Source organism: Canis lupus, chromosome 32 (genome assembly GCF_011100685.1).
Source record: "Canis lupus familiaris isolate Mischka breed German Shepherd chromosome 32, alternate assembly UU_Cfam_GSD_1.0, whole genome shotgun sequence".
Classification (NCBI taxonomy): Eukaryota; Metazoa; Chordata; class Mammalia; order Carnivora; family Canidae; genus Canis; species Canis lupus.
Genome location: NC_049253.1, coordinates 15,544,853 through 15,567,070, shown reverse-complemented (window position 1 = coordinate 15,567,070; position 22,218 = coordinate 15,544,853). Strand labels below are relative to the sequence as shown.

The 22,218-nt window shown below is 35.8% G+C and overlaps 1 protein-coding gene across 9 annotated transcripts in view; it reads right to left on the bottom strand.

Annotated features, from left to right (window-relative positions):
* Window positions 1-22,218, bottom strand: part of SLC9B1 (solute carrier family 9 member B1) — a 59,806-nt gene that overhangs the window by 22,365 nt on the left and 15,223 nt on the right. For 5 of the 9 annotated variants that reach the window (XM_038582004.1, XM_038582006.1, XM_038582005.1 and 2 more), the window contains 5 exons: window positions 16,820-16,889; window positions 14,554-14,689; window positions 4,031-4,201; window positions 2,681-2,823; window positions 1,429-1,556 (listed from right to left, as the gene is read on the bottom strand). In XM_038582004.1, coding sequence (XP_038437932.1) covers window positions 1,429-1,556; window positions 2,681-2,823; window positions 4,031-4,201; window positions 14,554-14,689; window positions 16,820-16,888 — 647 coding nt within the window. In that variant the 5' untranslated portion in view covers window position 16,889. Of the gene's footprint in view, window positions 1-1,428; window positions 1,557-2,680; window positions 2,824-4,030; window positions 4,202-14,553; window positions 14,690-16,819; window positions 16,890-22,218 lie in introns of those variants that run through there. The other 4 variants (XM_038582009.1, XM_038582008.1, XM_038582010.1 and 1 more) reach the window with 2 other exon arrangements.

The window sequence follows — 22,218 nt, the reverse complement described above, 5'->3', positions numbered from 1 at the left end:
AAAAGAAAGTCACCATAAGCAAAGTTAAATATCTAGTGGTATATTAGGACAAGATATTTGCAATATTTGTAACAAAACACTGAAATAATAAGAAAGAAAAGAATAACTCAACAGAAAAGTAGAAAAAGGATATAAACAGGCTAGTATCAAAATACTTAAGCTCATTAATAATTACATAAATGCATCTTAAAACAACAAAGAAATATCATTTTTTGTTCACCAGAGTGGAAGAAATCATAAAGCTTGATAATATCAAGAATTTGCAAGGATTTGAAAATAATAGGTTATTTTCATACCCTGCTGGATATAGGGTTGAAGGAATTTGGCAGTTCCATCAAAACTGAAAATGCACATAATCGAGGTAACCATTCTAGAAAACCCACATTTGTGCAAAAGGAGACAAATAAAATGTATTTTTTGTAACACTGTAAATGAAATCTGGTCTTATCATGCAATGTAACACTATACAACAATTAAACAACAAATGAACTATATTTTTTAATAGGTATAAATCTCAAGAATACTGTTGAATTAAAAAAAGGGAACTGCAAACAAAGTGATATTCTTTGATATGATTTATATAGTATATTTGTATACAGTAGCTATATCCCTGGAAAGAGTATTTTTTGTGTGTTTGCATATAAATCACACAAAATGTTATTTTTAAAGATCTAGAATGATAACATAAAACTCATAAAAGTTGTTATTTTGGGTAGGGCCATGGGTACTAGGATTTGAAAACATGATTAAAAGGCTTTTTACTTTTGTCTGTAAGGTTCTAATTTTTCAAAAATAAAATTCATTTGGGTATTTTATAATAAAAACTAATTTTAAAAAACACATTGCATTTGGCAATAAGTATGTATGTAATGGGTGAACTTTACATTCAAATGGATAAGTGGAGGCCAAAGGTAAATGCATTGAAAAATGAAAAGGAGTTCAGTCAGGATCTAGAGACAGTGAGGAATTGGGACATGAAGGTAAATGAATAGTGGGTAAAAACAGATGGGACATTGGATATAGGGAAAGAGTGTTTTTGCTATAATATCTATATCTATACAGAATCTCTCTCATATGTGTATGTAATATATACATACAATGTATAAGGAAAAAGGCATTGGATGGGTTGAACAGTAGAAATAGATTAAAATATAGGAGAGAAGGAATAAATTGATGAAGTGAATTATCTTGCACTAAACATTTAGGGAATATGCATGTTTGTTAAGGACATGGTAGATTTAGGACATGACTCTGCTTTTTTTTTTTTTTTTTTTTTTTTATGACTCTGCTTCTGACCAACAAATTTCCAAGATTTTCTACCACTGTGAAAAGAATTCTAATGAGAAGTTTGTCTATATAATATTCTGGTAATTTTAAACTAAGCATTCTTAACTCAATATTTTCATAGAGAAAATGAGAAAAAGTTACCCCAATAGAAATCCCCATTGCCAGGGAAAATTCATAAGGAAGTGGGAAATAAAAGCAGTTGAACATGCCTCCATTAGACATGGACCCATAGCCAATCTTAAACAAACTCTTTTCAAATTCTTCAAAGCCTGAAATATAAAAATAATCACATTTAGACAAATTTATAATGGCCAATAAGACAATTATTTAAGTAAATTTTGAAATATATGGTCTTTTCTGAGTAATTAGCTTTCACTAAGTTAAATCTTCCAGATTGCTTGAAATGCAAATGCAGCTAATTTTATATGTCATCACAGATTGGATTATAAACTATTTCACATTTTATAAAACATTGTTGTATCTAAATTATTTTAAAAGTTCCATTTCTCTGTAACTAAATAACTATTCCTACCTTCAACAATCTTTCTTGTAAATAGTATAATGAAAGTAACCTATAGGTTTATTTCTATCAGTTAACTTTTAGAAATGATATGTTTGATTAATTTGATAATTATAATAGAAAATATCAATGTGCCAAAAGAGAAAATAACTTAAAAACAGCATACCTCACTAAAAAGGTGAATTTTAAAATTTTCTCATTGGCTCAAATTTTCTACTGGAGGATATAATTATCACTGTCTTTATGCTCTTGAAATATTTCCACTAAACTCATATATTTGGTGTTTGAGTACAGTTATATTCATGACTAGTCATCTTTTTAAAACCCAAATAGATTTATGGGATATTTTAAGAAATATTTAAAAAGATTAGCTTCTACAATGATGCAAAGATAATCAGGAACATACTTCAGTGTAGGAAAAAAGTCATGGAACAAAAATATTATCAAATTCCTAATCCTCCTGAAAAACAAAATAAAAGAAAAGCAAAAACGGTTTAGGAGTAGATCTTATCCTTTTTTAACTGAAAAGTAAATAATTCTCCAGAGAAAAGCCACAGCTGCTAAATAATACAAATGCTGTGCAAGGGGCACGTATCTCTATGCAAATAATTAAAGATGAGCTCTAATAAAGATCTCACATCATTAAAGATGATCTCAAATAGAGATCTCACGTCATAATAATTTTGCCTTATATCAGTAATAATGATGACCAGAAGTAGAACTTAAAAGATGCCACATTTCTGCAAAATCTTTGTCTTTTTTTTCCCTTACAGGCTTTACTTGCAACAGCAGTAACAAAAATTCTGCCTTTTTCTTTTCTACTAGCCTCTAGTATTTAAAATATCTTTATTCAACATATAATTAGAAACCTACCTGTGGATCAAGTCCAAGCCCAGCTTGTATTAGGATAACAGTAAGGGCAGTGTTTCTTAAAATTGAAGACCACGTACTATTAACTTGGGTGTAATCACTGAGGTATGGAACATTCCTTATGGCAAAACCAGCCAGTAACATCCCTTAAAAGAAAGAAAATAAGGCATGTCTGATTCAGTTCATTTTTCTAAGTTAGAAAATAGAAATATTTAATTTCCCTTCCTCAAACACACTATGTCTCATTACTTCGGTGAAGGGCAGCTTACATACAAACAGAGAAGGCAGTATAAGTTAAGGAATGAAGATAAGAAATGACATATCTCAAATGGCTACAATAAGTAATTGAGTGTTGTTGGAACATAAAAAACAAGGATGGGAGTGGGAGATGGGTAGGAGGGGCCAAATAATATAAAGCTAATCCCCCTGAAGCCTCCATTCTCACTGGTTTTGGCAATGCCTTTATGCTTTTGCACCATAGGAAAGTTTTAGAAGGAAGTGACATAATGAATCTTGTATTTTCTATGTGATGGTCTTGATGAATTAGATAGACATAAAACTGAAGGAGAGAACAATTAGAAGGCTCTTTCATAGTCCATGGAAGAGATGGAAAACAAATAGCCTAAGTTAGGGCAGGAGTGGAAGTTTTGGAGGAAAAAAAAGATTCAGTGAATACTTAGCAGGTGCTGAAAGGATGTTGTGGACATAGAAAGGGTGTTTAGCAATAGAATGGAGTGATTATCTCTACTTACAGAGTACTGAATATTTGGGTGTATTTAATACTTAGAAGATATGAGACACCACTAATAGAAGTTCTTCCACTAATTTTCCTCTGTCCAGATGGAGAATTATATAATAATGTTAATGAAGAAATAGGATATAATATTGGTTAGGCAGATGATGCATCCATGAATGTACATAGTGGAGATAACCAAATAGCTTACTCTAAAACCTTAAAGCCTTCTGATGCCCTAGTCACTATAGTATTTGAATCTTACAATTAATATTTGAATTAGATTATCTACAGAAAAATTCAGTCTTTTCCAAATGTTTCCTTTTTAGAATATATTTAAAACTAACTTAAAAAGTCCTACTAAACAATAAAGCAAGAGGAATCATATATTGAACATATTTAAATTATTTGCAAATGTATTTCAGAAAAAAATCTGTGTGCTTATGTGTAAAAAGAATAAATATTCTATGAGTAAGCTACGGCCATACATATATAGTAAATACATACATAAAGATCATGTTACATTGAAATATTTCTAAATTATATCTATTCTGACTGTAGTATGTTCATAATTTACATATAGTTAATAACAAAGAAATAAGAACTAACTGTACACTTACCAAGAAGAGGTGGAAGTTGAGGCACTGAAGGTATTCTAATGAGTTCCAAAAGTTTCCCCCCAATAATGGCACTATGAAAGATAATTAATAGTCCAAATAAATTTCCGCCAGGGAGAACTTCAGGGCCTGAGAATGACCAGGCTACACACCATATCATAAAAAATGCAACTCCTGAAATATAAAAAAAGGCATATATCTATATACCTACATAGACATATATATATACAAAAGATGAATTCTATTTTATTAAATGTCTTATTAATAGTCCCGTATAATGAATGATACATAGCATAGACTAGTGTTGCTTGCTAGTATGGTTGAAGAAATATCTGTTTAACATATATTCCAAACAAGGCAGGAAACAACAAATGTTGGAGAGGATGTGGAGAAAAGGGAACCCTCTTACACTGTTGGTGGGAATGTGAACTGGTGCAGCCACTCTGGAAAACTGTGTGGAGGTTCCTCAAAGAGTTAAAAATAGACCTGCCCTACGACCCAGCAATTGCACTGTTGGGGATTTACCCCAAAGATTCAGATGCAATGAAACGCCGGGACACCTGCACCCCGATGTTTATAGCAGCAATGTCCACAATAGCCAAACTGTGGAAGGAGCCTCGGTGTCCATTGAAAGATGAATGGATAAAGAAGATGTGGTTTATGTATACAATGGAATACTCCTCAGCCATTAGAAACGACAAATACCCACCATTTGCTTCAACGTGGATGGAACTGGAGGGTATTATGCTGAGTGAAGTAAGTCAATCGGAGAAGGACAAACAGTGTATGTTCTCATTCATTTGGGGAATATAAATAATAGTGAAAGGGAATATAAGGGAAGGGAGAAGAAATGTGTGGGAAATATCAGAAAGGGAGAGAGAACATAAAGACTCCTAATTCTGGGAAACGAACTAGAGGTGGTGGAAGGGGAGGAGGGTGGAGGGTGGGGATTAATGGGTGACGGGCACTGAGGGGGGCACTTGACGGGATGAGCACGGGGTGTTATTCTGTATGTTGGTAAATTGAACACCAAGAAAAAATTAATTTATTAAAAAAACATATATTCCAAAGTCCCTATCAATTTATGGACAAGTTTTAACAAAGTATTATTAATTTAAAAAACTATTTAAAAAGTATATGTGAGTCCTTTAAAGTGCTTAACAGTTGTCATATGACATTTTAAAAATGTCATGCAGGGCAGTCCAAGTGGCTCAGTGGTTTAGCGCTGCTTTCAGTCAGGGGCCTGATCCTAGAGATGCGGGATCAAGTTTCATGTCAGACTCCCTGCATGGAGCCTGCTTCTCCCTCTGTCTGTGTGTCTGCCTCTTTCTCTGTGTCTGTCATGAATAAATAAAATCTTTTAAAAAAATGTCATGGCAATATGATGAGCTTTACTTCATTTTGTATCTTAGAGTAGCTTTTGTTTCTTTAATTCCACATATGAGTGAAATTATATGGTATTTATGTTTCTCTGATTGACTTATTTGCTTAGCATAATATGCTCTAGCTTCATCCATATCATTGCAAATGGAAATATTTTATTCTTTTTGATGGCTGAGTAATATTCCATTGTACACATATATCTTCTTTATTCATTCATCAGTTGATGAACACCTGGGTTCCCTCCATAGTTTGGTTATTTTTGATAATGCTGATTCATCAAGGTGCATGTATCCCTTTGAATCTGTGTTTTTGTATTCTTTGGGTAAATATCCAGGAGTGTAATTGCTGGGTCATAGGGTAACTCTATCTTTAACTTTTTGAGGGACCTCCATAATGTTTTCCAGAGTGGCTATACCAGTTTGCATTCCCACCAACAGTGTAAGAAGGTTCCCTTTTTTTCTTCATCCTTGTCAACATTTGTTGTTTCTGGATTGTTAATTTTAGCCATTCTGACAGGTGTGAGGTAGTATCTCATCATGATTTTGATTTGTATTTCCTTGAAAGAAGCATTTATTCTTTAAAAAAAGCCAGGATTTTGGGTAGGACTGGTCAAAGTCTGAGGCCTTCTTGCCTGAGATTGCTACCACTCCTTCCCTCATTTCTCCCCACTTACTTCATTTGGGAAAAACTAGTTTTATCAGAATGGAGCTTGATTAAAAACCAGCAGCTTTGTTGCCAGAAGAGGTAGGGCAGATCTGATATGGAATGGAGGGAGAAAACCCATGACTTTGCTGGCTAAAAATGGTAGATTGGTTTCAGAACAGGCAGAAAAAACATGCAGTGGTGCTAGTTTGATGCTGTAGTTCAAGTTGAGATGAGAAGCAGACAAGGTAAAAATTTAACTGGGAGATCTCAGATATGACAGAGTCAGAAAGACTGAGTTTCCCACATATCTATGGCTGATTGGGAAAGTATGCAAGTGCAGAGAAGACTCCAGAGAGTATGGCAAAAAGTTAAAAAAACGATGTGAGACTGACTACCAGCAGCAATTTTGGATGCCTCCAGAAAACCCACCTACAGATCACTTGGCAGAAGGTGGAAGCCTTATTGGCTTGAACACAGTGTCTCTCCCAAATCATTAGGTGACTATTAAGCTATTCAGACAAAAGAGAAACCCTGAGGAAATCAGGCTAAAAACAAATAAACAAAAACTAAGAGACATCAGCTGCTGCAAATCAAATCATGGGGCAGAATGATTCCACAGTTTAAGTACATGCAAATTACTCAAACAACAATAAAAACCTTAAAAAAAATAAAACTGAATTTGAAGTTGCCATAATGTATAATAAAATGTTTAATTTTCAACCCAAACCTACTAGACACTCAGAAATATGAGAATATACAACACATTCAGAAAAAAAAAGAGCAGTCAATAGACAATGAGTATATGAGTCCAGATGTTGGATTTACAAAGTTTTCATAACAGTCATTATAAATAATGTTTGAATAGTGAAAATGCAACAATGTGTCATTTAATAGAGAATATCAATAAAGTGATAACATTTATTTAAAAATGGAAATCTGGAATTGAAATGTACAATTGAAATGAAAAGCTGACTAGAAAGGCTCAATAACATTTTTGAGCTTCTGAAAGAAAGTATCAGTGAACTTGAATATAGATCAATAGAGATTAACCAATTTGAAAAACAAAAGGAAGAAAGGAATAAAGAGAAATGGACAGAGCCGCAGACACCTATAGGACACCATCAAGAGTAATAACATATGCATAAAGGAAGTCCCAGGAGGAAAAGAGAAATAAAGGAGCAGAAACATATTTGAAAATATAATGTCTGAAAACCTCTCAAAGTTAATAAAAACATCAATTTATAGATATAAAGAGCTCAACAAAACCCAAGTGAAATAAGCACAAGAGATCCATACCTAGAGACATCATCATTGTCAAATTGCTAATGACAAAAGACAAAAGGAAAATCTTGGAAGTAGCAAGAAAATGATTCATCATGTACAGGGGAATAATAATGCAATTAACAGCAGCATTTTCATCAGAAAAAATAAAGGCCAAAGGCAGAGGAGTGACATTTCAAAAGTGTAGAAAAAGGGGCACCTGGGTGGCTCACTTAGTTGAGAAATCAGCTCTTGATCTCACCTCAGGTCTTGATCTCAGGGTTGTAAGTTCAATTTCTGCATTGGGTTCCACACTAGGCATGGAGCCTACTTTAAAAAAAAAAAGTGCAGGGAAAAAAACCCTGTAAATCAAGAATTCAGTATCTAGTAAAACATTTTTTCTTTTCTTTTTTTTTTTTTAAGATTTTATTTATGTATTCATGATAGACCCAGAAAGAGAGGTAGAGGCAAAGGCAGAGGGAGGAGAAGCAGGCTCCATGCAAGGAGCCTGATGTGGGACTCAATCCTGGGAATCTGGGATCACACCCTGAGCCAAAGGCAGACGCTTAACCACTGAGCTCCCCAGGGCATCCTTAGTAAAACCATTTTATTTTTTAATTTTTTTTTTTACTTACTTTCATTTACTTAAAGGAAAAACAACTTCATGAAAAAAGTTATAAAGTTCTTCTTATTGAAAATAAAGTATCTTTATTGAAAATACACTTAAAAGAAACAAAAAAGGACTAATAGCCTAAAACCTAAGCCTATTTCCCCAGAATATCCATTTCTTTGGAACTAGGCAAGGTACCACCCAAATAAAAGACCGAAAGAGTGTGAATAGAAGTGATGAGACTGATTTCTGCATGTTGTTGAGAGTTTAGATTTCTTATTTAAATTAACTTATATGCACTATGGGATTGGTGAGTTAAATATGTTGAATGTTAAATATGTTAAATCACAGCTCTATCTCTATATGCTATTATCTGGAAAATATGTTTTAAGAGTTTCTTTAGTGAAAGTAGGGTGTATGGGTGTGTGTGTGAGAGAGACAGAGACAAGAACAGACGGACAAATGGAGATGGAGACCAAGAGATAGAGACAGAGACAGAAAAAAAGGGTACAAGAATATACACCCCCCAAGCTAGAAACATGAAAGATCCTTTTCCTATAAACCTCTCTAAATTTAAAAAACCAAAAATGAAAGAAAACAAAGGGGAAAACCAGTTATAGATCCAAGTATGTTTGTAGTTTCAATACTGGTGCTATAAAACTCCTAATTAATTCCTGAGCAAACTGTAGTTCTCAATCTCAATGGATAATCTTTGGTGACCAATACATTTTTCTCTCTTCACAGGTCCTAACCCTACTCCTAACAATTGCTGTATAGACAATGCCCACTATATGGAGTATAGGGTCCCGGGACTATGCATGTAAGATCGATGTACAGAAATTATATTTATAAAGGAGTCCAATCACTTTATACTGTCAGATGTTCAAGTTCAGATTTAGAACCTTAAAAATACTGACATTAGTTTAAAAAGTAACTTTTACTAAATGAAAACTTCAATTAATGAAATTTGGTTTTAAAAGTTTAAAGTTAGCAAGCAACAAATAAAATAAAATTTTAGGAGTACCTGGAGGCCTAGCAGGTTAAGTGTCCATCTGAATCTTGGTTTCTGCTAAGGTTGTGTGATCTCAGGGTCATGAGATCAAACCCTACATCAGGCTTGGTGCTCAGTACAAAGTCAACTTGAGATTCTCTTTCACTCTTTCCCTCTGCCCCTCCCCCAGCTCATGCATGTGCACACACTCTCTCTCACCCTCTCCCTCCCAATAAATAAAATCTTAAAAAAAAGAAAAAAAAATTTAAAACTTTAGTTGCTTATCCTTTTTTTTTTTTTTAATTTTTATTTATTTATGATAGTCACAGAGAGAGAGAGAGAGAGAGGCAGAGACACAGGCAGAGGGAGAAGCAGGCTCCATGCACCGGGAGCCCGACGTGGGATTCGATCCGGGGTCTCCAGGATCGCGCCCTGGGCCAAAGGTAGGCGCTAAACCGCTGCGCCACCCAGGGATCCCAGTTGCTTATCCTTTATCAAATTTTAGTCTAATTTTTGTTCTCTATAGGCTGTATACTCGTGGAAGCCAATCTAAGTTAAATCATATATCCAGAAAAAAAAATCAAGAAAATTTCTTGTTATTAGGTGACAACTTATAAATATATGACAATGAGATGCTTTAAAATTTTAATGGTAAAGCAAATTTTATACAATTCTTTACAAGGCAGCAGCTTTTTAAAAATGTGGGTCCTGGGGAGGAGGGGCGAGATGGCGGAAGAGTAGGGTCCCCAAATCACCTGTCCCCACCAAATTACCTAGATAACCTTCAAATCATCCTGAAAATCTACGAATTCGGCCTGAGATTTAAAGAGAGACCAGCTGGAACGCTACAGGGAGAAGAGTTCGCGCTTCTATCCAGGTAGGAAGACGGGGAAAAAGAAATAAAGACACAAAAGGCCTCCAAGGGGGAGGGGCCCGCGAGGAGCCGGGCTGAGGCCGGGGCGAGTGTCCCCAGGACAGGAGAGCCCCGTCCCGGAGGAGCAGGAGCTGCACCGACCTTCCCGGGCGGAAAGGGGCTCGCGGGGAGGTGGAGCAGGACCCAGGAGGGCGGGGATGCCCTCGGGCTCCCGGGGACACTAACAGACACCTGCGCCCCGGGAGAGTGCACCGAGCTCCCTAAGGGCTGCAGCGTGCACGGCGGGACCCGGAGCAGCTCGGGGGGCTCGGGGGCGGCTCCGTGGAGGAAGCTGCGGGGCGGGAGCAGCTCGGGGGGCTCGGGGGAGGCTCCGCGGAGGGGCTGCGGGGCGGGAGCAGCTGGGGGGTGGTGGGGGCTCGGGGGCGGCTCCGCGGAGGGGGCTGCGCGGCCGAAGGCCGAATCCAACAGAAACGAGCTTTAAATGATACACTGGACCAGATGTATTTCACAGGTATCTACAGAACTTTACATCCAAACTCAACTGAATACACATTCTTCTCAAGTGCACATGGAACTTTCTCCAGAATAGACCACATACTGGGTCACAAATCGGGTCTGAACCGATTCCAAAAGATTGGGATCGTCCCCTGCATATTCTCAGACCATAATGCCTTGAAATTAGAACTAAATCACAACAAGAAGTTTGGAAGGACCTCAAACACGTGGAGGTTAAGGACCATCCTGCTAAAAGATGAAAGGGTCAACCAGGAAATTAAGGAAGAATTAAAAAGATTCATGGAAACTAATGAGAATGAAGATACAACCGTTCAAAATCTTTGGGATGCAGCAAAAGCAGTCCTAAGGGGGAAATACATCGCAATACAAGCATCCATTCAAAAACTGGAAAGAACTCAAATACAAAAGCTAACCTTACACATAAAGGAGCTACAGGAAAAACAGCAAATAGATCCTACACCCAAGAGAAGAAGAGAGTTAATAAAGATTCGAGCAGAACTCAACAAAATCGAGACCAGAAGAACTGTGGAACAGATCAACAGAACCAGGAGTTGGTTCTTTGAAAGAATTAATAAGATAGATAAACCATTAGCCAGCCTTATTAAAAAGAAGAGAGAGAAGACTCAAATTAATAAAATCATGAATGAGAAAGGAGAGATCACTACCAACACCAAGGAAATACAAACGATTTTAAAAACATATTATGAACAGATATACGCCAATAAATTAGGCAATCTGGAAGAAATGGACGCATTCCTGGAAAGCCACAAACTACCAAAACTGGAACAGGAAGAAATAGAAAACCTGAACAGGCCAATAACCAGGGAGGAAATTGAAGCAGTCATCAAAAACCTCCCAAGACACAAAAGCCCAGGGCCAGATGGCTTCCCAGGGGAATTCTATCAAACATTTAAAGAAGAAACCATACCTATTCTCCTAAAGCTGTTTGGAAAGATAGAAAGAGATGGAGTACTTCCAAATTCGTTCTATGAGGCCAGCATCACCTTAATTCCAAAACCAGACAAAGACCCCACCAAAAAGGAGAATTACAGACCAATATCCCTGATGAATATGGATGCAAAAATTCTCAACAAGATACTAGCCAATAGGATACAACAATACATTAAGAAAATTATTCACCATGACCAAGTAGGATTTATCCCCGGGACACAAGGCTGGTTCAACACTCGTAAAACAATCAATGTGATTCATCATATCAGCAAGAGAAAAACCAAGAAAAACCAAGAACCATATGGTCCTCTCATTACATGCAGAGAAAGCATTTGACAAAATACAGCATCCGTTCCTGATCAAAACTCTTCAGAGTGTAGGGATAGAGGGAACATTCCTCGATATCTTAAAAGCCATCTATGAAAAGCCCACAGCAAATATCATTCTCAGTAGGGAAGCACTGGGAGCCTTTCCCCTAAGATCAGGAACCAGACAGGGATGTCCACTCTCACCACTGCTATTCAACATAGTACTGGAAGTCCTAGCCTCAGCAATCAGACAACAAAAAGACATTAAAGGCATTCAAATTGGCAAAGAAGTCAAACTCTCCCTCTTCGCCGATGACATGATACTCTACATAGAAGACCCAAAAGCCTCCACCCCAAGATTGCTAGAACTCATACAGCAATTTGGTAGCGTGGCAGGATACAAAATCAATGCCCAGAAGTCAGTGGCATTTCTATACATTAACAATGAGACTGAAGAAAGAGAAATTAAGGAGTCAATCCCATTTACAATTGCACCCAAAATCATAAGATACCTAGGAATAAACCTAACCAAAGAGGTAAAGGATCTATACCCTAAATACTGTAGAACACTTCTGAAAGAAATTGAGGAAGACACAAAGAGATGGAAAAATATTCCATGCTCTTGGATTGGCAGAATTAATATTGTGAAAATGTCAATGTTACCCAGGGCAATTTACACGTTTAATGCAATCCCTATCAAAATACCATGGACTTTCTTCAGAGAGTTAGAACAAATTATTTTAAGATTTGTGTGGAAGCAGAAAAGACCCCAAAATAGCCAGGGGAATTTTAAAAAAGAAAACCATATCTGGGGGCATCACAATGCCAGATTTCAGGTTGTACTACAAAGCTGTGGTCATCAAGACAGTGTGGTGCTGGCACAAAAACAGACACATAGATCAATGGAACAGAATAGAGAATCCAGGAGTGGACCCTGAACTTTATGGTCAACTAATATTCGATAAAGGAGGAAAGACTATCCATTGGAAGAAAGACAGACTCTTCAATAAATGGTGCTGGGAAAATTGGACATCCACATGCAGAAGAATGAAACTAGACCACTCTCTTTCACCATACACAAAGATAAACTCAAAATGGATGAAAGATCTAAATGTGAGACAAGAGTCCATCAAAATCCTAGAGGAGAACACAGGCAACACCCTTTTTGAACTCAGCCACAGTAACTTCTTGCAAGATACATCCACGAAGGCAAAAGAAACAAAAGCAAAAATGAACTACTGGGAGTTCATCAAGATAAGAAGCTTTTGCACAGCAAAGGATACAGTCAACAAAACTAAAAGACAACCTACAGAATGGGAGAAGATATTTGCAAATGACGTATCAGATAAAGGGCTAGTTTCCAAGATCTATAAAGAACTTATTAAACTCAACACCAAAGAAACAAACAATCCAATCATGAAATGGGCAAAAGACATCCCAGAAATCCACAGAGGAAGACATAGACATGACCAACATGCACATGAGAAAATGCTCTGCATCACTTGCCCTCAGGGAAATACAAATCAAAACCACAATGAGATACCACCTCACACCAGTGAGAATGGGGAGAATTAACAAGGCAGGAAACCACAAATGTTGGAGAGGATGCGGAGAAAAGGGAACCCTCTTACACTGTTGGTGGGAATGTGAACTGGTGCAGCCACTCTGGAAAACTGTGTGGAGGTTCCTCAAAGAGTTAAAAATAGACCTGCCCTAATCCCAGCAATTGCACTGTTGGGGATTTATCCCAAAGATTCAGATGCAATGAAACGCCGGGACACCTGCACCCCGATGTTTATAGCAGCAATGTCCACAATAGCCAAACTGTGGAAGGAGCCTCGGTGTCCGTCGAAAGATGAATGGATAAAGAAGATGTGGTTTATGTATACAATGGAATATTCCTCAGCCATTAGAAACGACAAATACCCACCATTTGCTTCAACGTGGATGGAACTGGAGGGTATTATGCTGAGTGAAGTAAGTCAGTCGGAGAAGGACAAACATTATATGTTCTCATTCATTTGGGGAATATAAATAATAGTGAAAGGGAATATAAGGGAAGGGAGAAGAAATGTGTGGGAAATATCAGAAAGGGAGACAGAACATGAAGACTCCTAACTCTGGGAAACGAACTAGGGGTGGTGGAGGGAGGAGGGTGGAGGGTGGGGGTGAATGGGTGACGGGCACTGAGGGGGGCACTTGACGGGATGAGCACTGGGTGTTATTCTGTATGTTGGTAAATTGAACACCAATAAAAAATAAATTTATTTAAAAAATAATAAAAAAATAAAATAAAAATGTGGGTCCTAATTTTATTAAGAACCTTAATATTTCCAGGAATATTCCTTCCAGCTGACTTAAAACTAAATAACAGGGATGCCTGGGTGGTTCAGCTGATTAAGTGTTTGCTGATTTTGGCTCAGGTCATGATCTCATGAATTGTGAGATCAAGCCCCACATTGGGCTCTGGGCTCAGTGGGGAGTCTGCTTGATATTCTCTCCCTCTGCCCCTCCCCTTACTCATACTCATACTCTCTCTCTCTCTCTCAAATAAATAGTTCTTAAAAAAACTAAATATAAAAAGTAGGCTTTAAATAAAAATCTTTCATCAATGTTCTTTCTTTCTGACTGCACACCCAATCAATATGGGGCTTGAGATCACAACCCTGAGATCAAGAGTTGGATACTCTACCGACTGAGCCAGCCCCTTAATAAATGCTGTTTATAATCCCCAAGATTTAATATAAGAAGTCATGGAAAACATTAAAACATATATCTGTTAAGCAATTATTATTCTGACAGAGTTAAGGAAATATTTCCTTTTTGTCCACAAATTGCTTGTAATAAGAGCTGAAGTATATAGCTGAGGTATGCAGCTGATTTGATCTGGTATATATAGATAAAGCAGTGGCTTTGTTGGTTTATATTTCAATATTTATCAAATATATCTCTCATTTTTTCTCCACTTACATTTCTAATTTCACATACCATTTGTAATAACTTTATTTAATATTCCTTGTGGAGGACAAGAATACTTCTTTTCCATCTGTGGTTTTGTTTCCTCTGTTTGTGACAAGACAGTTTCCGTAGTTTCTTCATGTTTATTATTACTATCTTTGAGGTTCTGAGGTAAAGCAAGGAAATCTTTTAAGAAATATATTTTCCATGCAATTTTATGAATGTACAAAACCACCTAATCTCATAATTAAATTCATATTATTACTGTCACCATGAGAATTACACATATAAAAGAATATTCATGCACTATATCATTAGGTATTTGGGGATGTCACAGGAGTGCACTTTGTAGTGCATGTTGATTTGGCTTTTATAGATTTGAATCCCTGCCATTTTCATTTGTGATTTGTGCATATTGAATAAGTGAGCCTATAGTGTAGGCAGAATAATTAAAAGTGTCCGTCTTTAGTCTTACCTCCACAGATTACTCAATAAAACTTTAGTAGAATGAAAATACAACTAAGTTGGAAAGGAGGTGAAATATAATTTTACTTAGACTCATTTCATTTGAAAAATTATATAACTGGAAAAAATGAGAAAAGTAGATCAGGCTTTCAGAAATTTAAGGTTCACGCTCCCACTATTAATTATAGATAACACCCACAGGTAGTTCATGAGTTTAGCTACATCTTCAGGCTTTTAAATGGTAGTTACTCTAATTATGAAACTGCTGATTTAGAAAAAAAAAAAAGACATCTTAGTTTGTGAGAAATTGAGAGGCTTCTTCCAAGGTAAACAAAACAAGACAAAAATAAAAAAAACAAAACAGAGTTAACCCTGAAACAGAAATCTTCAAATTTGCCTTATTGTTACCATGATGTAATATGTGTGTATTTGTGTGTATGTGTGTGCATGAATGTGCCTGTATGTACCTGCACACACAGGCCAACACTTTGAGTGTATTGATAATACTTTAAGTGAAGTGTAGAGAGAATATTGCATTGTCACAAGAAATGGTAACAAAGGCTAGAGGCATGGACAGATTAATAAGGAAGGGAAGAGGAAACATTTAATGACTAGGGAGGCAGAGGCACCACTGCAGCTAATATAAATGAATTATGTAGCTTTATTAATAACATAGTTCTCTCTATATAATCATGATTAATTTGTTGGATTTCTAGTATAGAAACATTTTGGAAAGTCTGTCACTATACAAAAGGGCAAGGTAAAGACACAAAGGTGAATTTTGATTAGTGTGGGTAAAAGGTCATATGAGGTAAGACCATATTATTTTAAGTTTTATTATTTCAGATTTTATAAGAAACTGAGGGATCCCTGGGTGGCGCAGCGGTTTGGCGCCTGCCTTTGGCCCAGGGCGCGATCCTGGAGACCCGGGATCGAATCCCACATCAGGTTCCCGGTGTATGGAGCCTGCTTCTCCCTCTGCCTATGTCTCTGCGCCTCTCTCTCTGTGACTATCATAAATAAATAAAAATTAAAAAAAAAAAAAAAAGAAACTGACATAGACTAGGATGAGGTCTTTACAGATAAATAATTAGAATCAATGGCAAATATTTTAAATATCCAAAAGAAGAACATTTGGGCCCCTAAGAACTATAGAAACCTCTTAAAAAAAAGTAAACAAATTTTTTAAAAGTAAAAAATTTATCATTCTAATTATGGGCAATTATTATGCAGTAGAACTAGACCAAAAGAAGGTATATGACTTGCTCTGTACAGTTGGAAAAATAAAAATTTGGTTCTCTTCAAATACACAGCACATTTAATTTGTCTTTACCTCATGTAGTCTAAGTTACTGAGTTTTTCCTAGATATAGAAGAAATAATAAGCCATATCCATTATTCCTAAAATCTGCCCTCTTTAGCTCCAAAATAATCTTTAATCACCCCTTTCCATCTTTTTATTCCTTCTGCTAATTTCTTAGGACTTATTTAAATTAGTTATTTTTAGATGATCACTTCTCGGGGTGCCTGGGTGGCTCAGTTGGTTAGGTGTCTGTCTTCAGCTCAGATCATGATCCTAGAGTCCTGAGATCGAGTCCCATATCAGGTTCCCTGCTCACAGGGGAGCCTGCTTCTCCCTCTTCCTCTACTGCTCCCCCTGCTTATGCTCTCATTTTCTCTTTGTTAAATAAATAAAATATTTTAAAATAATGACCACTTCTTATTTTTTAACCAGACATATAATAGAAGCCTAATAAGTAAACTTGAAAGATAAATTTTAAGATCAGATTGATTTTTATGTCATGTATTACAAAATAGTTTTAGGTTTTTACCTGAAGAGTTGTAGATGATGGGGTGTTTTTATCCTCCAAATGTTCATTTTGTGGTTCTATGGTGTACATGCTAATATTTAAAAGAAAAATAGTTTGAAAAAATAGTACTGTAAATCTATCTGAAACAAAGATGGTTAAATGGGATTAATTTTTAATGATTTTTTTATTATAAAGTTGTATCACAGTCAAGTCAGATATTTTTGTGGTTAAGACAACTCCAAATATTCATTGTAAAGTTATGAAGCAAAATCATAAATTTTAAAAACCACTATCACACAGAAACTTAATACTTCTCAGTAGTTCATAATGGTGGGTCATATCTTAAAAGCATATATCAGAAAACTCAGTTCTTTATTTTATGCACTGAAATAATTTCCACAATTGCTTTACTCTATCTTTAGTCACATTTATGTCAGAAAAGAGTCCAAACTTTTTAAAAATTAAATATGATCAACAATATTAATACCTACATCTGGAAGTTACTGATACATACTGTCTTTATTTGTGATCCATTTGAAAGATTTGAGGGTCAACATTTAAATAAAATAAATTTTATTCTTAATAAGAATGAACTAAAAAAAAAGGGTATGAAATAGGACCACATTAGAAGATTTAGGTTTGGAAACTTATTTAAATTATCTGTTGTAGGTGGCTCCGTGGCGCAATGGTAGCGTATTGGACTTCTAAATTATCTGTTGTTTCTACCTTCTCTGTGATTTTTGATGCTTTTGAGCGTAGGAAGAGTATCTGCCATAAAAATATCTTTCAATTCCTGAGTTACTAGTGAGGACAAAATTAAAAGCTTTAAGCCTTAATTTTTAGGTACTTGATAAGACCAAACCCCACAGTATTTAAAGTATCTATATTTTTTAAAAGGCAAGCAATTTTAGTAATGAAAATTTTTAATGAAAAGGAGCATTAATATTTGAGTACCTATCACATATGCTAGGTGCTTTACATATATTGCCTCATTTTAATGAAATAAAATATTAGAGTGTAAAAATCTTATAAGGGATCATAACTAATTTATGACATTAAAACAGAAAATAACATTTACTTTTTAAATGTGATGAAAAAATTAGATCTCTAAGTCCCTTTAAAGTAAAATTCCATTTTAACGAAAGGGAATATAAAAACTACCTGGTCATTAGAATGACAACCTGTCATTGACTGTTCTTCTGACTAGAAGCTAAATGTGAGTAAATTCCAAGTACAAAGAGGGTGGGTAAATCACCTAAGCTGTGTCAAGTTCTGAAAGGATAGACTGAGGGTTAGAATCATTAAAAAAATTAAGCTGGAGTGCATAAGAGTTGTGAGGTCAGGTCACAAAGTCCATCCACACAGTGATTATTGAATGTCTATTCTTTTGGGCTCTGAAGATAAAGCAGCAAAACAAAATAAAATAAATGTAGGTTTCTGCTCTCATGGATGTTATATTCTTGTTGGAAGAGGAAAACAATAAACAGTATTTTCAGATTGTGATGAAGTACTGGAGAAAATAAACCCGCATGATATTACAGTGATCAAGGTGACATTTGAGCTGTGACCTAAATAAGGAGAAACTATGAGTCATAACTAGGCAGATGGACAAGAATAGGCAAACATAATATCAAGAATCATACAGGGGATCCCTGGGTGGCGCAGTGGTTTGGTGCCTGCCTTTGGCCCAGGGCGCGATCCTGGAGACCCGGGATCGAGTCCCACGTCAGGCTCCCGGTGCATGGAGCCTGCTTCTCCCTCTGCCTGTGTCTCTGCCCCTCTCTCTCTCTCTCTCTCTCTCTCTGTGTGACTATCATAAATAATAAATAAAAACATTTAAAAAAAAAAAAGAATCATACAAAAAGCCAGGCAGCATATTTTAAAGTCTACAGCTATGTTGGGACACATAGGTGGCTCAGTGGGTTGAGCATCTGTCTGACTCTCGGTTTCCACTCAGGTTGTGATCTCAGAGTTGTGAAATTGAGTCCCAAGTCTGGCTCTGGACTTAGCACAGAGTTTGCTTAAGATGGTCTCTCCCTCCCCCTCTGCCTTTCTCCCTCCTCCTCCTTTCTCTTTCTCTAAAAAATCAATAAGGTAATCTTTAAAAAAATCTATAGCTATGTCATGGTTAGGATAGGAGGACTGGAATTCAGGCAAGCAGACCATGCAATAGAACTTCAAATCCTAGATAAGGAGTCTGAACAACAAATGTCCATGTTAGCCACTATAAGAGAAGATTGATGCTGTGTCAAGTAATATTTATGCCTGGCAACTACTCAATACTCTCTTTACATATCTGCCAAGAGAGGAATTCGTAGGTAGTTGTAGGCTTGGTAACTAAGAGCAAGGAGTTTGGAGCTGAGATAGAAATGTGTTTCACTCTTCCCTTTATCTTTTAATAACTGTGAGAAGTGATTTATCTCCCTAGGCCTCAACTTCCTTATCTGTAATGATATAATATTGCTAAATTTATTGGTTATTGTGAGGATTAAATGATATAATAGCTTATACAAGCTGGATTATGTTAAGCAGTTGACATGAATCATTACATTAGATTTCCACAACACTATGAAATATTTGTTATTCTCATTTTACAGGTGTTGACACTAAGACCCAGGAAGGTTTTCCCAAAGTCACACAGCTAGCAAGTGGCATAGTTGGAATTTGAACCAAATACTCTTTAATACTATTCAAGTCCTTATTAACCTTGGTATCTTCTTTTTCCTTTTAGTTATTCTGGTGATGTTACATTGTGGATTTAAGTTGCATTTCCGTGGTGACTAACATATTTTCACACATTTATTGGCTATTTGAATATTTTCTTTAGTAAAGTGTTCAAATCTCTTGCCCATTTAAAAAATGTATTGGCTATTACTGATTTTTTTGAGTTCTTTATGTATTCCAGAAACAAATCTTTTATTAGATATATAAATAGCTAATACTGTCGTCTACTCCATGGCATACTTTTTAAAAAATTAATTAATTAATTAATTTTTAATAAATTTATTTTTTATTGGTGTTCAATTTGTCAACATATAGAATAACACCCAGTGCTCATCCCGTCAAGTGTGTGGCATGCCTTTTCACACTGATGTCTTTGAATGAACAGAGGTTTTATTTTAATTTAGTCTAATTAACCTTTTTTCTAATTAAAGCTTTTATTGTTTTATGAGTCTTTGCCATCCTGAAATCATAAAAGTATTCGGTATATTCTTATAGGACCGTTAATGTTTTGCCTTTTACATCTAGGTCTATGATCCATCTGGAATTGATTTTTATGTATGGTGTGAGAAGAGATACAAATTCATTTTTTCCCATATCAATATCAAATTGACTCAGTATCATTTATTAAAAAGATCATCCTTTACCCATTGCATTCCGGCATCACCTTTGTTGTAAATCAGGTGACTACATATATGCTAATTTATTTTTGGATTTTCTGATGTTCCACTGGCCTATTTTTCTTTTTTTAAAGATTTTATTTATTTATTCATGACAGACACAGAGAGGCAGAGACACAGGCAGAGGGAGAAGCAGGCTCCATGCAGGGAGCCCAATGTGGGACTTGATCCCAAGTCTCCAGGATCACGCCTGGGGCTGAAGGCAGCGCTAAACCGCTCAGCCACCCAGGCTGCCCTTATTTTTCTATCCTTATACCAACACTACACTAGTACTTATATAATAGAAATTGTTACCTGGTGCTGTAAGTTTTCTAGTTTTGTTCTCCTTCAGAGTAGGATTGTCTCTTTGTATTTCCACATACATTTTATTTATTTATTTATTTATTTTTCCACATACATTTTATTTTTTTTTTTATTTTTTTATTTTTTAAAGGATACAAACTATGTGATAAGAATACAATTCGACTTTTTTTTTCTTTTTTTAATTTTTATTTATTTATGATAGTCACACAGAGAGAGAGAGAGAGGGGCAGAGACACAGGCAGAGGGAGAAACAGGCTCCATGCACCGGGAGCCTGACATGGGATTCGATCCAGGGTCTCCCGGATCGAACCCTGGGCCAAAGGCAGGCACCAAACCACTGCGCCACCCAGGGATCCCCACATACATTTTAGAATAAAGTTGTTCATTCATACACACACTCTCTCTCTCTGGTAGTATTTTGACTGAAATTGCACTGAATCTGTAGATTAATTTGGGGGAGAACTGACCATCTTAACAGTGCTGAGTCTTTTAATCCTTTAACATTGTATGGATCTCTCCATGTACTTAGATTTTCTTTAGTTTATTTAATAGTATTTATAGTTTTCAGTGTAGATGTCTTATATATCTTTCATTAGACTTATTTCTAGATAGGCTTATTTCTAGGTATTGATGTTTTTGGGATGTGTCAAACAGTATCATCTTAAAAAGTTTATTACTTGTTTTTTGCTGATAGACAAAAATACAACTAATTTTTATTTATTCACTTCACATCTAGGCATTGATAAATTCACTTTATTCTAATAGATTCTTTTGGATTTTCTGAGTACCAAGCATGTGGTCAGCAAATATGTTTTATTTCTTCCTTTCTAAATTTTATATATTTTATCTTTTTCTTTCTTTATTGTACTAGTTGTAATCTGTCTTTACAGTTTTTTAATATCCCTGCTGGTCTTGGTATTGTCTGTCTTCAGTATTTGTTTTAATACAGATCTGTTGGCAATAAATTCCTTATTTGTTTGCCTTAAATGTCTTTATTTCACCTTCACTTTTGAAAGAGATTCTCATTGAATACAGAATTCCATATTACAAGTTATTTTAAGATTTTTTAAAAATTTTATTTATTTGATAGAGATAGAGAGCACAAGCAGGGTAAGTGGTGGAGGAAGAGGGAGAAGCAGGCTCCCCGCCAAGCACGGATCCAAAGCAGGGCTCAATTCCAGGACCCCGGGATCATGATTTGAGCCAAAGGCAGAGGCTTAACCAATTGAGCCACCCAGGCACCCCTATTTCCTTTAAGAATTTTAAAGATGTTCCATTGTATTCTGAGTATATACACAGAAGGAAAGCTTCTGGATCATATGGTAACTGTTTCATTTTAGAGGAAATGACATACTGTTTTCCACAGTGACTATGGCTATATCATCTTATATTCATACCAGTAATGCACAAGGGTTCGGATTTCTCTATATACTTGTCAGCACCTGTTATTTTGTTTTCCATAATAGCCAGCCTAATGAAATGGTATCTCATTGTGGTTTTCATTTCGATTTTCCTAATGATTATTGAGCATCTTTCATGTCCTTACCGGTAATTTGTATATATTCTTCAGAAAAATGTATATTTTAGTCCTTTGCCCAGTTTTTAGTTGGGTTATTTATTTTTTGTTTTCAAGTTGTAAGAGTTCTTTATATATTCTGGATATTAATCACTTACCTGATATATTATTTGCAAATATTTTCTCATTCTGTGGGTTGC